Source organism: Citrus clementina, unplaced genomic scaffold (genome assembly GCF_000493195.1).
Source record: "Citrus clementina cultivar Clemenules unplaced genomic scaffold, Citrus_clementina_v1.0 scaffold_3, whole genome shotgun sequence".
In the NCBI taxonomy this organism is placed as follows: domain Eukaryota; kingdom Viridiplantae; phylum Streptophyta; class Magnoliopsida; order Sapindales; family Rutaceae; genus Citrus; species Citrus x clementina.
This window is the reverse complement of record NW_006262339.1, coordinates 30,240,284-30,258,371: the sequence shown is the minus strand read 5'-3', so window position 1 is coordinate 30,258,371 and position 18,088 is coordinate 30,240,284. Positions and strand designations below refer to the sequence as shown.

The 18,088-nt window shown below is 32.9% G+C and overlaps 2 protein-coding genes and 1 non-coding gene across 3 annotated transcripts; 1 reads left to right on the top strand and 2 right to left on the bottom strand.

Moving 5' to 3' along the window:
- Nucleotides 1-317: 317 nt before the first annotated feature.
- On the bottom strand, nt 318-2,354 carry LOC112100074 (the record flags this gene model as incomplete). The annotated part of the gene is made up of 4 exons (XM_024187768.1): nt 318-544; nt 791-1,147; nt 1,349-1,544; nt 2,271-2,354. Coding segments are annotated over 4 exons (864 nt in total), but the record flags the coding sequence as incomplete, so codon positions are not given.
- Nucleotides 2,355-4,512: 2,158 nt separating this feature from the next.
- Nucleotides 4,513-4,616, top strand: LOC112100482. Its single transcript, XR_002906852.1, has one exon. It is a non-coding gene; the product is annotated as a small nucleolar RNA R71 (small nucleolar RNA).
- A 4,003-nt stretch (nt 4,617-8,619) lies between these two features.
- Nucleotides 8,620-17,462, bottom strand: LOC18049872 (cytochrome P450 CYP72A219). Its single transcript, XM_006442241.2, has 5 exons — nt 17,307-17,462; nt 10,712-10,921; nt 10,364-10,608; nt 9,806-10,184; nt 8,620-9,045 (listed from the first exon to the last, which is right to left on the bottom strand). Exons 1-5 carry the CDS (start codon nt 17,460-17,462, stop codon nt 8,620-8,622), a joined length of 1,416 nt encoding a protein of 471 aa, XP_006442304.2.
- Between the last annotated feature and the right edge of the window lie 626 nt (nt 17,463-18,088).

Below are 18,088 nucleotides of genomic sequence, written 5' to 3'. Positions count from 1 at the left end.
TAAATCTTGGCATTTTCGTATGCATCATTGCGAATTTCTTCAAGTTCTGCCAGCTGTAATCTTCTTTCTGAGCTGGCTTGCTGCATGTCAAAATTGAATTTCTTGATGGCCCAATACGCACGATGCTCGAGTTCCACAGGTAGGTGGCAAGCTTTTCCATACACTAGCCTGTAGGGTGACATCCCAATCGGGGTCTTGAAAGCCGTTCTATATGCCCATAATGCATCATCAAGTCTTAATGACCAATCTTTCCTGTCTGGCCTCACCGTTTTTTCTAATATGTGCTTTATTTCTCGATTGGAGATCTCAACTTGGCCACTGGTTTGCGGATGATACGGGGTCGCCACTTTGTGTGTGATTGAATACTTTGTCAAAAGAGCTTTGAATACTTTGTTACAAAAGTGGGCACCACCATCACTGATTATTGCTCGAGGGAATCCAAAGCGCGAGACAATGTTGCTTTTCAAAAATCCTATCACCACCTTGTGATCATTGGTCCTACATGGAATAGCTTCTACCCATTTTGATACATAGTCAACAGCAACCAATATGTATTGATGACCAAAAGACGGGGGAAAGGGTCCCATGAAGTCGATACCCCATACGTCAAAAATCTCAACCACTAAAATTGGATTTAGTGGCATCATGTTCCTTCGTGTAATGCTTCCCATTCGTTGACACCTATCACATGAAGAACAGAAAGTGTAAGCGTCTCGAAATATAGATGGCCAATAGAAACCACATTGTAAAACTTTAGTTGCTGTTTTCTTAGCACTGAAATGGCCTCCACAAGCTTGTTCATGGCAGAATGAAAGAATATTCTGAATTTCATTTTCTGGGACACATCGTCTAACAATTTGATCAGCACAATACTTGAACAAATACGGGTCATCCCAAAAGAAATTCTTTATTTCTGCAAAGAATTTAGCCTTGTCTTGCTTGGTCCAATGCTCTGGAAGTTTACCTGTAACAAGATAATTAACTATATCAGCATACCAAGGTAATACTTCCACACTCATTAATTGTTCATCTGGAAATGACTCATTTAATGGTAATTGTTCTATAATTGTGTCAAAATGGAGACGAGAGAGATGGTCCGCCACAACATTTTCTGTCCCTTTCTTATCTTTGAATTCCAAGTCAAATTCCTGCAAAAGTAACACCCAACGAATTAGTCTAGCTTTTGCATCTTTCTTTGTGAGAAGATATTTAAGAGCAGCATGATCTGTGAACACGATTATTTTACAACCAATGAGATATGATCGAAATTTTTCCAATGCAAACACTACTGCTAGCATTTCTTTTTCAGTAGTTGAATAGTTCAACTGTGCATCATTTAATGTCATACTAGCATAGTAAATAACGTGGGGAATTCGATCAACTCTTTGTCCTAATACTGCTCCTACTGCATAGTCAGATGCATCACACATGAGCTCAAATGGTAAGCTCCAGTTTGGGGGCTGAATGATGGGTGATGATGTCAACAAATGCTTTAATTTTTCAAATGCCACAAGACATGAATCATTAAAGACAAAAGGTGCATCCTTAGCAAGTAAATTGCATAAGGGTCTAGAAACTTTGCTAAAATCTTTAATGAAACGTCTATAGAAACCAGCATGCCCAAGGAAAGATCTTACTTCTCTGACTGTTTTGGGTGGAGGAAGATTAGAAATGAGATCCACCTTGGCTTTGTCAACCTCAATACCTTTGCTCGAAATGATGTGACCGAGAACAATACCTTGTTTTACCATAAAATGGCATTTCTCCCAATTTAAGACCAAGTTCTTCTCGATACATCTCTGCAGAACTAGTGTTAGATGATGTAAACATTGATCAAATGAATCACCAAAGACAGAAAAGTCATCCATAAAGACTTCAAGGAATCGTTCAACCATATCAGAAAAAATGCTTAACATGCATCATTGAAATGTAGCAGGTGCATTACATAATCCAAATGGCATTCTCCTATATGCAAATGTGCCAAAAGGGCAAGTGAAAGTAGTTTTCTCTTGATCTTTTGGTGCTATGGGAATCTGATTATATCCTGAGTAGCCATCTAGAAAGCAATAAAATTCATGGCCTGCTAATCTATCAAGCATTTGATCGATAAATGGTAAAGGAAAATAGTCTTTACGTGTGACAGAATTCAACTTTCTATAATCAATGCATACACGCCATCCTGTAGTTACTCTAGTGGGTATCAATTCATTATCAGCATTCGTAACTACTGTGACTCCTGACTTTTTGGGGACAACTTGTACAGGACTGACCCATGAACTATCAGAAATGGGGTAAATGATACCTGCGTCTAATAGCTTAAGGACTTCTGTTCTAACAACTTCTTTCATGTTAGGATTTAACCGACGTTGCATCTCCCTAGTAGTTTTAGCATTTTCATCAAGGTGAATGTAATGCATGCAGTCTACTGGGTTTATACCTTTAATGTCTGCTATGGTCCATCCTAATGCCCCTTTGTGCTCTTTCAAAACATCCAACAACTTACCTTTTTGTTCATCATTGAGGGATGCTGAGATGATTACCGGTAGAGTACTTTCTTCTCCCAAAAATGCATATTCCAAAGTGTTGGGCAATGGTTTGAGCTCGAGTTTCGGTGGTGATTCTGATGATGGGATGAGTTTCTTCTCTGATGGTGCTAGTTGTTCAACTTTTGACTTCCATTTATTAGTGTCCATAGATGGTGCTGAGTCAAGTAGAGCGTTGACCTCATCGACCGATCTGTCAATATCAAAATTCAAACCAAAGTGAGTTAAACATGTTTGTAAAGGATCATCACTAAGGTTTGAAACAAAAGTATCATCAACTAATGCTTCTATTAAATCCACATCAACAATTTCATCATCTGCATTGTGAGGTTGTTTGGCAATGTTGAAAATGTTTAGCTCCATAGTCATGTTGCCGAAGGACAACTGCATATTTCCAGTCTTGCATTGAATGTGAGCATCCGCAGTTGCCAAGAAAGGTCGGCCTAGAATAATGGGGATGTGCTTCCTTGAATCCTGTATTGGTTGAGTGTCAATTACAATAAAATCAACAGGAAAATAAAACTTGTCTACCTGGATAAGCACGTCCTCCACAATACCACGAGGTATTTTCGTAGACCGATCTGCAAGCTGTAACACCACTGGAGTTGGGTGTAATTCTCCCAGTCCAAGTTTCACAAATACTGAATAAGGCAACAAATTTACACTAGCTCCTAAATCCAATAAAGCATTCTCAATTGTGTGGTTCCCTATACTACATGAGATAGTGGGGGAGCCTGGGTCTTTGCATTTTAAAGGAATTTTATATTGGAGTATAGAGCTAACGTTTTCAGTTAAAAATGCCTTCTTTTGAACATGCATATTTCTCTTTTTAGTACAAAGGTCTTTAAGAAACTTGGCATAAGATGGAACTTGTTTAATAGCATCAAGTAAGGGGATGTTAACACTTACCTGTTTGAAGATTTCAAGAATCTCACCTGTGGATTTTCCCTTCTTGCCTTTAGCTAACCTCTGGGGGAATGGAGCTTTGGGAACGTATTCTCGTGGGTTGGTTTCTTCTTTCTCCTCCGGTGATGAGTCCTCAACACTCACAGGAACAATTTGATTTTCTTTTGTCACCGGCATCTCCACTTTGTTGTCGACTTCTTTTCCTTTTCGCAAGGTCATTACTGCTTTGACCTCTCCATGCTGCTGTGGTGAACTGGTACTTGCTTCATGCACTCCTTTAGGATTAGGTACTGGTTGACTTGGAAACTTGCCTTTCTCAACAGTCATTGCCAAGGTCTGAACTGAAGAAGCAAGTTGTCCCACCATCTTCTCGAGGCTTGAAATTGATTGAGCTTGTGAGTTGAAGCCTGCTCTCAACTCATTTCGTAGTCCATCAATGGTGCAGTTCTGTTGCTCAATCGTGGAGTGAGTAAGATTCTTAAGATTCTGGAATGAATCCTCCCATGGTCTGGGCTGAAAGTAATTCTGGTTCTGATTGTATGGTCTAAATGGTGGCTGAGAGGCTTGAGAAATTTGAGGAATTGGTTGCATTGGTGGAGCTGGAGCTGCTGGTCCATTCTGTTGGAGTCCTTGAGACCATGAAAAATTGGGGTGGTCTCTCCATCCAGGGTTATATGTGTTGGAGTATGGGTTGTAATTTGATGGCTTTCTCATTACACCTATGGCATTGGCTTGATCTGAGTATGAGTCATGGTCATGTGGTTCTGTTGATTTAGCAGTCGATAACGATGCTATTTGTCGAGCAAGACCTTCAACCATCTCCTTGACTTCTTTGATTCCCGAAGTTGACTCGCCAATTTGAACCTCATTTACTCCTTTAATTCTTCTAGTATTCCTGAGTGATCGACTCCGTTGTTGGGAATTATCCGCTTGTCGCTGAAAGAATTCCCAAATCTCGGATGCACTTTTTGACATTAGCTCTCCTCCACTTGTCGCCATTAGCCATTCTTGCACATTTGGTAGTAATCCCTCCAAAAAGTATTGGCATTGGTGCCATTTCTCGTACCCATGATGTGGACACTTCAAGAGTAGCCCATTGAATCGCTCCCATGTTTCAAAAAATTGCTCGTCCTCTCTCTGGGTAAACTCCGAGATTTCCCTGCGAATAGTATTGGTTTTATGCACTGGGAAATATTTATTCAAAAATTTAGTTATCATTTGTTCCCATGATGCAATGCTATTAGCAGGCAATGTATTAAGCCATGAACGAGCTCTATCCTTTAAAGAAAATGGGAATAATCTGAGTTTAACATCATCGTCTGAAAAATTCTCGTATTTAAAAGTTTGACAAATAGCATGAAAATCATTCAGATGATTATATGGGTCCTCATTTTCTAAGCCATAGAATGTGGGGAGACAATTTAGCACACTAGGTTTTAGTTCAAAGCTCCTAGCAGCTACATTTGGGTATTTTATGCATGATGTGCTCAAATTAGCTAAGGGACTGAAGTAGTCCTTAAATGGCCTCTCTTGTGGTTGCAAATCCATTTCAAATTTATTTTTAATGTGCTTTTGTGTGCGAAGTGTTTTTTCTAATTCAAGGTTTATAGGTTCAAGATTAGGTAATAATGACCTACGACCATGCATGCAAAACAGATAAAATGAAAATAAAGATGGGAACAAAACAAATAAAAATAAAGAAGAGGGAGAAATTACGATACTAACCTTATTGCGCTATTAAAACTTTTCTATAAAAATACACAAAAACAAATACGTGAAATAAATTAACTAAAAATAAATTAATAAGATAAACAAAAAAAAAATTACAAAGAAAAATAAATTGAAAATTAAATTACAGAATTTTAAGGAAGAGAAAAAGAAAAGAAATACTAATCTTTAAATGTAGATTTATTATTTTTTTTTAATAATAAAAAAAATACAAGAAAACAAATAAAAGAAATTATTAAAAAAAATTTAATTCTATGAATTAAAATTACTTACCTCCCCGGCAACGGCGCCAAAAACTTGTTGTGCAAATTTTAATGTACTCGCAAGCGCACGAATCTGTTGTAGTATAGATTAATGGTGACGAGTGTCGATCCCACGAGGAGGTGGATTTTAATTGTGTAGAATTAATTTTGTGAATGGGTGATTGGATTTGTGGTGGAAATGATTGGAATATGCTAAAACTTAAATTAAAATGGAGAGAATAAATTCTAAAATTGGTATTGAAATGGTGAGAATAAATTGAAGAGAATTCTATTGAAATGACGTACTTGGGTATCTGGATCCGTATCAACATGCATCATGGGCTAAATAATCCGTATTAATGCCAATTAAATCATGAGGGGGGAATCCAAACCTCATGAACCACGCTCTAATCAATATGGTGCTAAGGGCTTATCGTGCCAAATAATAATAACCTTGTACTAGAGGGCCGGTGTAACCAAGGCGGTACTAGACAAGATTAGTATTATTTGTCGACGAGAAGTCAAAACATCCACAAAAACTAGAGGGGAAGAGAAAATAAATTTACCAAATTAAGCCCATGACACATGTTGAGACTTCACCTTCAACCCAAGCTTGAAAGAAAATTAGCCACTCATAGTTGAACTAGGGGCAAAATGGGAATTTATTAAAATACGAAGAAAATACAAGATGGAGAGGGAATTACAGAAAATGGATCCCAAAAATGGATTCAGAGATATCAAATTAGGGGGGAGGGGCCCCCTTTTTATAGATACATGGAGTAAATCATGGCCATCGGATTAAAAACAGTTTGGACGCTCAGGATTGCGCCACGTCATTAGCCAACAGTCCACGGTTTGACCACGCGGATGAACAGTAACACGGTTTGACCCGACTTTGAATAGTAACGCGGTTTGACCCGGATGAACAGTAACGCGGTTTGGTTGAAAATAATCCTGTGTGATGCATGCACCGTACGCGAGATTTTTCGTCCACTGATATGCTGCCACGTCACCATCAACAGTACATAAGAATTTTAGTCTAACAGGATCGTGACACCTCATCAGTCAATGCCACATCATCGGTCAATGCCACGTCATCGATCCGTCTATGTGAACAGTGCCGTGAACAATAACGTATACAGTCCCGTATACGTGAATAGTACCGTACATGTGAATAGTGTCATTTTTCCTTTTATGCTCCTCTTAAGGTTTTCGACCGTCCTGAGTTCAAAAGTGATGTCCGTTTTGCCGTCTGATCTCTCCTTTATTGTTAAATGACTATAATGCCCCTAAAATACATAAATTACTTAATTAAAATAAAACACACGTAATTAAATCACAAGAATGTTAAATACATAAAAGTAAGGGTTGTTAGTAAGACTTGAAATGTAAAATGACGGTTTTCTCCTTTATAAATATGCATTTTCTAACACTCAACACTGTGTATGCTTCAAAGAGATAAGTGGAGGGGGAATGATATATCTCCTGCTGTATGTAGATGGCATGCTAATTGGAAATTTGAAATAAAGGAACTTGGGGAAGCTAAGAGAATTCTAGGGATGGATATTATCAAGAACAGGAGCAAGAAGATTTTGTTCTTAACTCAACAAAGCTACATTTAGAAAGTTCTGATGAGGTTTGGAATGAATGATGCTAAGTAAGTGCAGACACCATCGGCAAACAATTTCAAGTTGTATGCTGCTCAGTGCAATCAAACTGATGCAGAACAATAGAAAATGGCATGTATACCCTATTCAAGTGCAGTAGGTAGCCTTATGTACACCATGGTACTCACCAGACCTGATATCTCACATGTTGTGAGTTTGGTGACCAGGTTTATGGCAAATCCAAGCTATGAACACTAGAGAGCTATTCAGTGGATTATGAGGTACCTAAGGGGACTATAGAGGTTGGTTTGGTTTATGGTGGAGAAGATAAAAATGGACACACACTAATTGGTTATGTAGATGCTGACTTTACTGGTGATCTTGATAAAAGAAGGTCACAGACAGGGTATTTGTTTACTCTGGGGAGCTACACAGTTAGTTGGAAAGCAACATTACAGAATATAGTGGCTTTGTCCACTACAGAGGCAAAGTATACTGCAGCAACTGAAGCTTTCAAAGAAGCAATTTGGCTGAAAGGCATGACAACTGAGTTGAGAGCTAAGCAAGAGACTGTAACAGTATACAGTGACAACTAGAGTGCTATACATCTTAGCAAGAATCAATCTCATCACGAGAAGACAAAACATATAAATGTTAAGTTGCATTTTGGAAGGCTTGAGGTATCAAGAGGGACTATGAAGTTGCTGAAGATTTATACTGAATAAAATCCAGCTAACATGTTAACCAAGATTGTGTCCACTGCCAAGTTCTTCCTTTACACGAACTTAGCAGGAATCTGTAGGTTTTAAGAAGCAGCAGATGGGGAGAGGACAATGAGAAAGGAGGGAGCTATGAGTGTTGAGTTTAGAGTGGAGATTGTTGAAATGAACTCAAACTCATGTGAACAACTTGTCGTATTAAAGTTGCAAAGATGAGTGACATGTCATTTCAGTTGATCAAGATTCTAGAATTGACAACTTGGTGAGGTCGTCCAAAACCATTAAACTCTCACGTGGTTAACACACGCCTATTCTAAGCTTAAACGACATGGCTTGTTGTCGTTTAAGAGAGGCTTTAATTTGCGCGTGAGAAGCTCGTGATCAGTTAGTTAAGGCTGTTGATTTTGGAGGGAATCTTTTGGATGTGTAACGCCAGCAACAACTAATATATATATATGCTGGTTCTGGTGTAGTCTGGATGCATCGAGGAGAGAATGATAAGGAAGCTGTAGTGAGAAGTAAGTTTTGCTGATTGTTCTCTGTATTGCTAGTTATCATCTCTCTAAACTTTAAGCTTAATAAAGTTGCTCCATGAGTTGTTTTCTCCAGTGGATGTAGCCACCCTCAAAGGTGCTGAACCACTTAAGTCTTTGTGTATTCTTGATTCTTTGAGTTGTGTTTCTTTGATCTGGTGGTTGTTTCAATTAGCTTAGGTTTGATTCTTAAATCTTGGAGTCTGAGTTAGATCTTGGGGTGTAATTAATCCAGTGATACTAGGGTTAATTTCACAACAAATCATTACCTCAAAATAAGAAACTTCTTACTCTATATATTACATGGCATGAATTCTGAAAACTTGCGATGGTAATACATACTAAATTTTGTGTAAAATGATGTTAGCACCATGCTGTGGATATACACTTATACCACGAGTAGGAGCATGCACATAAGTTGGTGAAAGCTGGAAAGTGAACTTATGCAAAATCATTGCTAAAGCAAGTTTTGCTTCCAACAGAGCAAAGTTTTGTCCAATGCAAATTCGAGGACCCCAACCAAATGAGAAGAATGAAATTTGATTCTTCGATGCCTTTGAAACTCCTTCCGAAAACCTATCTGGGTTGAACTTTTTTGCATCATCGCCCCAGTATTCATGATCACGATGAACAAAAATTATTGGCAATGAAAGAAAAACTCCAGGTGGTATAATATATTCTCCTAGCTTAATCTCCTTAAAATTAGCTCGAGTAAGCAGAGGTGCTGGTGAATATAACCTCAGTACCTCGTACAGAATTTTGCTTACCTGCAACAGAAAACAGAATCATTTGTGCAATCTTTTACTACATTTTGGGAGACCAAAAAAAATTAGTTAAGGTCCTAAATTCCACTTATTTCCCGTCTTTTGGTTTGCAAAAGAAGCTATTACTAGTTGTAAATTTTAAATTATGATTTTTTAAAATATTACATACATATATAACAAATCCCTTCGCACTGCCGGTATAAGAAGGGATTTGAACCCTGGACATTTTTATAGGTTTTATCATTTCCAATAACGAACTGCCATGGCCATAACTACTCCATAACCTAAGTACCTTGTATAGAACTCAATTTGCTTACCTGTACCATAGCCTGGAATTATTTCTTCAAGCTAGGAAACTCATTGTTCTTGGTGAGTGATAACAAATATATTAAGGTGGGTTAGTTGTGAAAATCACAGAACAAAATTCTAATGTTGTGGTAAGATGACTCGGTACCGTTTGCACCTCCCAAGATTTTCTCCAATTTATGTGGCTTCCTCTATCTTTGATAGTAAAATATTTACAAACACTGTTCAGGTTAAGAAATTCAAGTGGTATCAACTTAAGAAGTAGTTTTCAGGTGCGGATGTTTGGATATTCCAAATTTGACCTATGATTAGAATAAAAATAATTCTACACCAGCCTAGAATCCTAATCATATATATTGTAAATCCAGACTTTGACGCCTAAAAATTGTCACGAATTCAATAATTTTCAACAAATTAAAAAAGCTATAGATATTTAATTAAGATTAAAATTACTTACTACTTTCAACTGGTTCAGCTCTTCAAATTTTGGTTCTCTATTACCAAAAACTTGACAAACCTCTTCCCTTGCTCGTTCTTGCCATTCAGGATGTATGCATAACAAAACCATTGTCCACACAAGCAATGATGCAGTAGTTTCCTGCCCAGCAAGATAGAACAGCTTGCACTCTTCAATCACCTCATCAACGCTCATTCCGGTTTCCTTCTCCTGAATTTCTTTGTGATTTGATTCCATCAATATGCCCAACAAGTCCTCATTATTGCTGGCTTTTTTAACTTTCAGAGCTTCCTCTCTTTGATTAATGATACCTTTTACCAGTTCTCCCATTTCATGGTGATTGCTTTTCAATTTTCTATTCAGTCTATTTGGTACAAACCTACAAATGAAAAATTCTTGTAATTAAGTGCAAGGCACACCGAAATTATTCATATGCTAAAACATTTGACAACACTTTTCTAAACACTCACATGGCACTGGATCTTTAAATGATTAGTATAGCTCAGGCCATAGGATCGGTACTAGATGAAATCATTTAAGTTCATTAACTAAAATTACCTCCATCCTGGAATATAAGCAAACATTAAAGCTTGAATCAAAAGATTCATTTGTTCACGTAGCACTTCAAATATTTTTCTTCCTTCTTCAAAGCTACTGCCAAATGCTGTTCGAGAAATGACATCCGCTGTCAAAGTTTGAATATGAGGCCACACATCTAACTCACTGGATCCTTCCTTTGAAATCGAAGTCTTCCATTTGCTTAGCATGTCGTTACAGCTCTTCTGAATTGTGGGTAACATATTCTAATAAAAAAAACGGAAGAAATTGTCAACTAATGTCATAGGTCATGTAAAAATAAGAATTGCCATGTGTCTGATCAAATGAAATGTAAAGTTGAAAATGAACCTTCAGCTTATCCTGATGGAAGGCTGGAGTGGCGATTTTTCTAACTTTAAACCACTGCTTACCCTCATACACCACCATCCCAGAGACCAGCAGCTTCGAAATTGGGCTTACCTGTTTTTCAAAGATATCATACTTCAACAAAATTTCCCTTATCATTTTGGGGTCCGTTATGTTTATATTCGGTCTTGGACCCAGCCATATGAAAGAATTCTTACATGTAATTTTAGGAGTATATTTTGTTAGCCATAAGTGTTATGGATGAATTATAGAATCCTAAACCTTTTCTAGAAATTAGAGAATAAAAGCTAAGAAAACACCATAGGGCACAGATTTATAGTGGTTAACTTCCAACGCGAGAGCTACTCCATTTCAGCCAATACAAAGTTTCATTATGAAGAGGAAACAAGACTACTAGAAGAGCATTCAAAATTATGCCGCCACACCCTCCAACAATAAGCACAAGATTTGAGCGTGTATTTTTTTACTCTTGTAACACATCTTTGATTGAAGTCCTATGTAATAAACCAAGCTTACAGTATGTTGAACATATCCGCACTCATAAAAATTTCTACAAAAGAATTTGTTGAAAAATGCAATAAAGGTTACAGTATGTTGAAAGAAGATTGTACTGACAATGACATAATTGAAAATTGTAGTGAAATTATAGTAATACCCTATCTTTGAGTGAAAGTTCTAGTTTACCTTTGTGAGTATTTTTGGTTCTTAATGTTAGGAAAACAAAAGTACACGGTGAGATTATTTGAATCTATAAATTTATTTCTTAAACCCGTTATTTAAATAAAAGAATTTATTACCAAACCACACCCTTGATCAAAATTATATCTAAGGTCCAAGAATACAGAAAAACAAACAAAATCTACTTTATACACCCATTTTTCTAATGAACCGTAATTCTAATATACTAGATCTACACTCCTTAATTATCTATGTAGTTCGTTTTCTACATTCTTCTATTATTCTAAATTTCAGACTGTAATTTTAGAATAATTTCACTATTTAATAAAGACAAAACATAGACGCCACAAGAAAAGTTTAATGCAAAATACTTGAGAAAATCAACGCTCTCAAGAGGGCTAAAAGGGATAGTTCACACTCTTCTATTACGCTGATAGGTCTTTGACTTATCGTGTTAATCTCAATTTGTTTTAAAACTCTAAATGGACACTAATGATAGTGTTAAGTTCCCCTGCTCTACTGATATGCCCCGTATATATTGGGAAGTTAATGATGGGTGTTAAGTTGAGAAAGCAGTCCATGGTAATTTTATAGTGGAGTTGAACTATTGGCATCCCTCTATAATCTTTATAAAACCCCTCTCTTATTGCAATTGCATTAAAAGATAAAATAAATCTAGTTATACTATTATATTTCTCTTTTCAACTCTTTATACCCATACAACTGCACCAAAGACTTTTACAATTTTTGTTTCCTCACAAACAACTTTTTTCTTGAGAAATTTACAAAACTTATTTTTAATTTAAACTTATTTTTAATTTAAACTTATTTTTAATTTTAAAAATAAATAATAGGTATTTGAGTCCACTTTAATTCTACTTAATTTGTAAATGTATTTGATTTTTTTGAGTAAACTATGTATGATTTAATAATTAAAAAATTTATAAAAATAATATTTGTAATTAGAGTTATTTGGAAGAAATTGAATTATTTTTCTTTTTGAATAAAAAAATTTGAAAAAATGAAAAGGGATATTTTGGGAATTAAAGTAGATTTTTGGTAGAAAAGGGGTTTGAAAAAAAAGTTACATGGTGCTAATAGTCTCACTCTTTATAGTAAAGATTATTTTTACCAGGGAAATTATCATTACACCACTTTTATTTTGTCTTATGTTCATCTAATCACTACAAAATTCTAACATGTACTTTGCATCACATTTCTTTTCACATTTGTATCAACTAGCCACTTTTGCATTAACACTATTAAATAATTTTAATAAAATGATAATTTTACCCTCAAATAAATTAAAAGAGCATTTTATTTTATAAAAAAATATAATGATAAAAATATCCCTAAATTTAATAAAAATAAATCCCAAAATTAGAATTTTTATTTTTAATAAAAATTATTTGAATATAAAATTATAATTATAAAAATAATTGCAAAAATTTTGGGATTTAATAAAAATCCCCTAAATTACTAAAATTTTAGGATTTATTCTTTTAATAAATAAATTCAATTATTTTTAAAATTTTTATTTTATTAAATTATAATTTTTTTAATAAATAAATTCATTTATTTTTATTAAAATTTTGTAAAATTATAATTTTTAATAAAAATAATTATTAAAATTTTGTAAAATCTAAATTTAGTAAAAATCAGTTGAGCACTTCTATTTGGGATTTATTTTTTTATTAAATTTAGGGATATTTTATGATTATAATTTTTAATTTTAAAAGTTTTTATAAGATAAAATAATCTTTTAATTTATTTGGGGGTAAAATTGTCATTTTATTAAAATTATTTAATAGTGTTAATGTAAAAGTGGCTAGTTGATACAAATGTGAAAACAAAGGTGGTGCAAAGTATATATTAAAATTTTATAATGATTAGATAAATATAAGGCAAAATAAAAGTGGTGCAATGATAATTTCTCTTTTTAAAATTTATGGTGTACAGTAAAAAAATTATTTTTTAGATTTTAATAGTGGATTTATAAAGAAAATGAGTTCACTAAGTAATATTTTTTAATTCAAATAGTCTCACCCAGGTAAAACAATATTTCACTCGATTGTCCTATCTTGTCATGATTAAACAAAGGACCTTTTAATATTTTGGGTCAATTTTGCATTATTCGTTATGTCGTGTGTATAAATATTTTTATAATTTGCGCGCATAACAATAATAATGATGATCATGAGGACGAGTAAGTGGAAAGAGATCAGTGCACTAGAAGTGTACCCGAGAATTTTTCATGAATCTAAAAATGTGTGTAATGCCATATTTGGAGAAAAACAAGCAGGAATAGCCTATAATTTTAGCCTATTGAATGAAGTAAAGGAGCAGCCATTGACACTCTATCATTTGACAAAATATTAAATCCTAAAATAAAATTATTAATGAATTTTACTTTGACATATAAAATAAAAAGAATATTCTTGTTATGGACTTACTACTTCACCAAATGACAAAATATATAATAATAAACCAATCTTATCACCTCAGCTAGTAACAGACCGGTACTACCTAAGTTTTTCTCAAGTGACGCTATTGGCAACCCTACATTTTTCTTATAAAAGTTCTCTTGTTATGTTTTTAAAACTTTGTCATTTATATTCTAAATTACATTAAATTTAAAGTCTTATCTAATTAAATCTACATATGATTTTTCTCCTAGTTTTTTCTCTACTAAAAACTGTTAAAACTTACAATTTTTTTTAGAAGTCAATTGTAAAAGAGTAAGAATCTAATCTAAAGTATTTTTTCACTTAAAAATTTATTTTTATAGGAAATATAATTTTGTGAAATTTTCATAAATTACTAACTTTATTAGAATGCTAGAAATTTTTATAAAGGCAATTTTAGAAATTAAAGAAGATACGAAAAAGGGGTTTGGAAAGGATAACGGAGGGGTGCTAATAGCACCACTCTTTTGTCGTATGTTAGTGCGTCATGGTGCTCATCCTTCATCCTCAAACAAAAGCAAAAGAGCGGGCTTTTCAAAATCACAACGGGTGTCTACTGGATAGTGGATAGGTAATGAATTTTCGTCTGGCTGTCTTACGTAAGCACACACGTCATCCCAATTTATATGCAATTTGTCTTCATTTTACAAAAGCAAAATATACATGTTTAGTAAATTTTATTACTAAAATATAATTTATTGTGTAATAATTAAGGTGAACATAAATTTAAATTGCCTTTTATTTTTCCAGAGTAAGTTTAGTAAATACTCTCGACACGGCTTTTTTTCATTTTAACATACATAAATATGCAAAAAGTGAAAAAATCAGTTAATTAAAATCTAACGAACTTCATAATATGTTATAAAGATATAATAAAATTCATAACATAATACATAAATCTACATAAAATAAAAAGTAATATGTAGTTGTGGTAATATGATAAACTATGGTTACCATTTTCATCATAGAGTTCATGTAAAAATATAATATAATCACAAAAAAGACGTCTAATTTGGAAAAAAATGGTTGTGCACACCCCTGAATTTTTAATAAGGGACACTAAGATCCATTTTTTTAATCATAATATCATTTAAATATAGTAACCACAATAATTGAATTTAAAATTTTTCATAAATATAAATATAATAAAATATTATATTATATTTTAATATTTAAAATAAATTTATTTTACTACTATATTTGTATTTCTTATAAAAAAATTATAAAGATTTTAAATAAATCTTTAGGTTAAATAGATTTTACAATTAATAAAGTATATCTCACCTATTAATAATATTAAAATTATTTTGTTTTATATTCAAAATAATTTAAAATTTTATATATTTATTTTATTACAATGTTTTTAATATTACAAAATTTATTTTAATATAATAAAAAGATGTCTAGTAAATTGTAAAATGTTAAACTATCTTTTAAATACCGAAATCATTTTAAATTTAATAATATTATATTTATTTTATATTATATATATTTCTATTTATTATAAAATATTAGAGTCAATTCCTTTTGGATTAACAGAGTTAAAGGGTATTATAGTCAACATGGAGCATTGGCCTCTCTTATTAAAAACTTGAGGATTTATATGACAATTTCTCCAAATCTTGGGATGTAAAAGTCCTTTTACCTATAATCATTTGTTTTGTTTAAGTAATAGGATTATAAACTTAATTATAATAGGAACTTCAAGTGTACAATAGTTTTTTAATAAGGTGCTTTTAAAAAGCAACCCTCCACCTATCTACAAAAGCCCATAAAAGTTATTGTCAAAATGAAATAAAATAGATTTTAAAAATTTTTATCAAACACTATTTTTGTTGAAACTTATAAAATAAATTATCTTTAACGTTTTACTGATAATATCAAACGATGCCTGACCTAAAACTAAATGATAAAGATAGGAAGATATATAATAAGAATGCAACATAATACACAAACTTTCAAAATTTACTTATGTGCATTTAATGTCTATAATGATGAAGCTTTTGTTTTCTTTAAACATTTTAAAGCTCAAGTTGAGGATAAAAAGGAAACGAAAATTAAAGTGATTGGTATTGATAGAGCTGGTGAATACTTTTGAAATGAATTTTTATCTTATTGTGAAGAGCATAGTATACTATATCACAAAATTGCACCTTACACTCCAAAAATAAAATGGGCTAGGCCTAGGAGCCCACTGACATGTCATTATTAATTTATTAGTTCTCATGGTTGGTATGAATCACTCTCAGTGAACTAAGATCATCATGTGGATACTAAAAAAGCTGATCACAGAATGGAAAAATTAAAGAAATACAGATTGATTATTAAAAAAAAAATCTTTGTCTATCCTCGTTCGATATATAATTTAAAACATTATAGGAAATCTTTAGAAATAGACTCTTAGGTTGAAAATTTTCGAAAACGATTATTATTATTATTCCTGCTTTTGGGAGAATAACCCATAGGTCCCTAATATTTTTCATTTTTTTAATTACTCTTACTTTCATGACATAATTATAATTTTTATGTTTGAGATTTATTCTTAAAGAGTAATATGACTTTTTAACATACAAACACTACAACAAATATGACTTTTCATAGCGCTCAAAAAATGTTATATTATCGTTATTATAGCGTTTATTTAATGTCGTGATTGCCCATGCTATCTTTTCTCTATAGCATTTTTAAAAACCGCTATCGATGTATAGTAGTTTTTAAATGTTGTTATAAAACTATAATAACATTTATTTAACGTTATCAAATATCATGGTAGAGCGTTTTTTGGAGTGCTATTTGTGTATAACGTTTTTTAAATGCTAAAGGAATAATTGTTATTCAAGTAATTTATAGCATTTATATCAATGTTATAATTTAGCTGAAGAGTCTATAGCATTAGCCGAAACGCCATAACATGTTTTCACACTACAAACTGTTGATAGCATTTTATGAAGTTTGATAATGCTATATTACTCTTTTCAGGAATGCTATTGTGCTTGGTTAATTTTGTAACTTTTTTTTTACTTTATAACATTTATTAGATATTTATAACATAATAGAATACAATATGATTTATAATTAAAACTGACAATTTTAACAAAAGGAATAAACTACATTTCATTAATTCATGAACAACAAATACCATCAAGTATTTTAAGAGTGAAAAAATTAATATCATACATATACAAAGGCAAACTAAAGTTAATGTCCAAAATAAGACCTAGCATTACAGTAAACATCATTCAAAACTGTGAATGCCAAGTTTAACAAATACCAATAGTCACTCCAACAATGATATATACCATTAGACCCATCAAAATCATCTAACCAAAACACTACCCTTAGACCCATCAAAATCACCTAACCAAAACACTAAGTCAAAATATTGTCTTCAATTAAACTTTTAACCATTCATACCAAAATTAATCTTCCATAACAATAATCGCTTCCGTTGGCCATGCAATTGAACTTCCCAAAGCATCTTCTATTGTTTCCATATCTGCATATTTTTTCCGCAACTCAGCAGAAGGATTTTTCACCTCATCTACCCACACACGAGAAGCATTTTTTCCAAGAGCTACACAATGCACCATTGCATTAGGATCATTTGTTACCCAACGTTCTATTGCAACTACTTCATCTACTTCAAGCCAATTCAACAACTTGCACTTTTGGCCTTTCCGATTTGGGCTTACATGCTGTACTCATAAGCAAAACAAAGAAAACAACATTTCTAATTATAATTAAGTTAATAGTTACTAAACTATTAATTATGACAGCATAAATTGTTGTATAAGTTTAAACTTTACTTGTAGAGTACTATTAGATTGAGTTGATGTAGATAGATTTTGATTTTGTCCATCATTTGATGCTTCACTCTGTACAAAAAGAAATTAAAAAAAGAAGTTGATTTCACAATTTTATGAAATTAAGATTCACAAGTAATTAACGTAACATTTAATAAGGTACTTGCTATTACCAGTTTGCTCATTAAACTTTGTATGAGTTTGTTTTGATCATCCATGAAACCTTGCATTTGCTTCATTGTGTCTTGTAATATGTCAATTTGTTCTTGCATTTTGGCTTCCTTCTTAGTTTGCTGAGATATTGCCTCTAATTTAGATAGCGTCACTCCTGCTCCTTGACCTCTAACACGGCCTCCTTGCTTAGGTCCAATAAACTTTGAACGTATATCGTTTTTAACAGATTTTGATTGTGC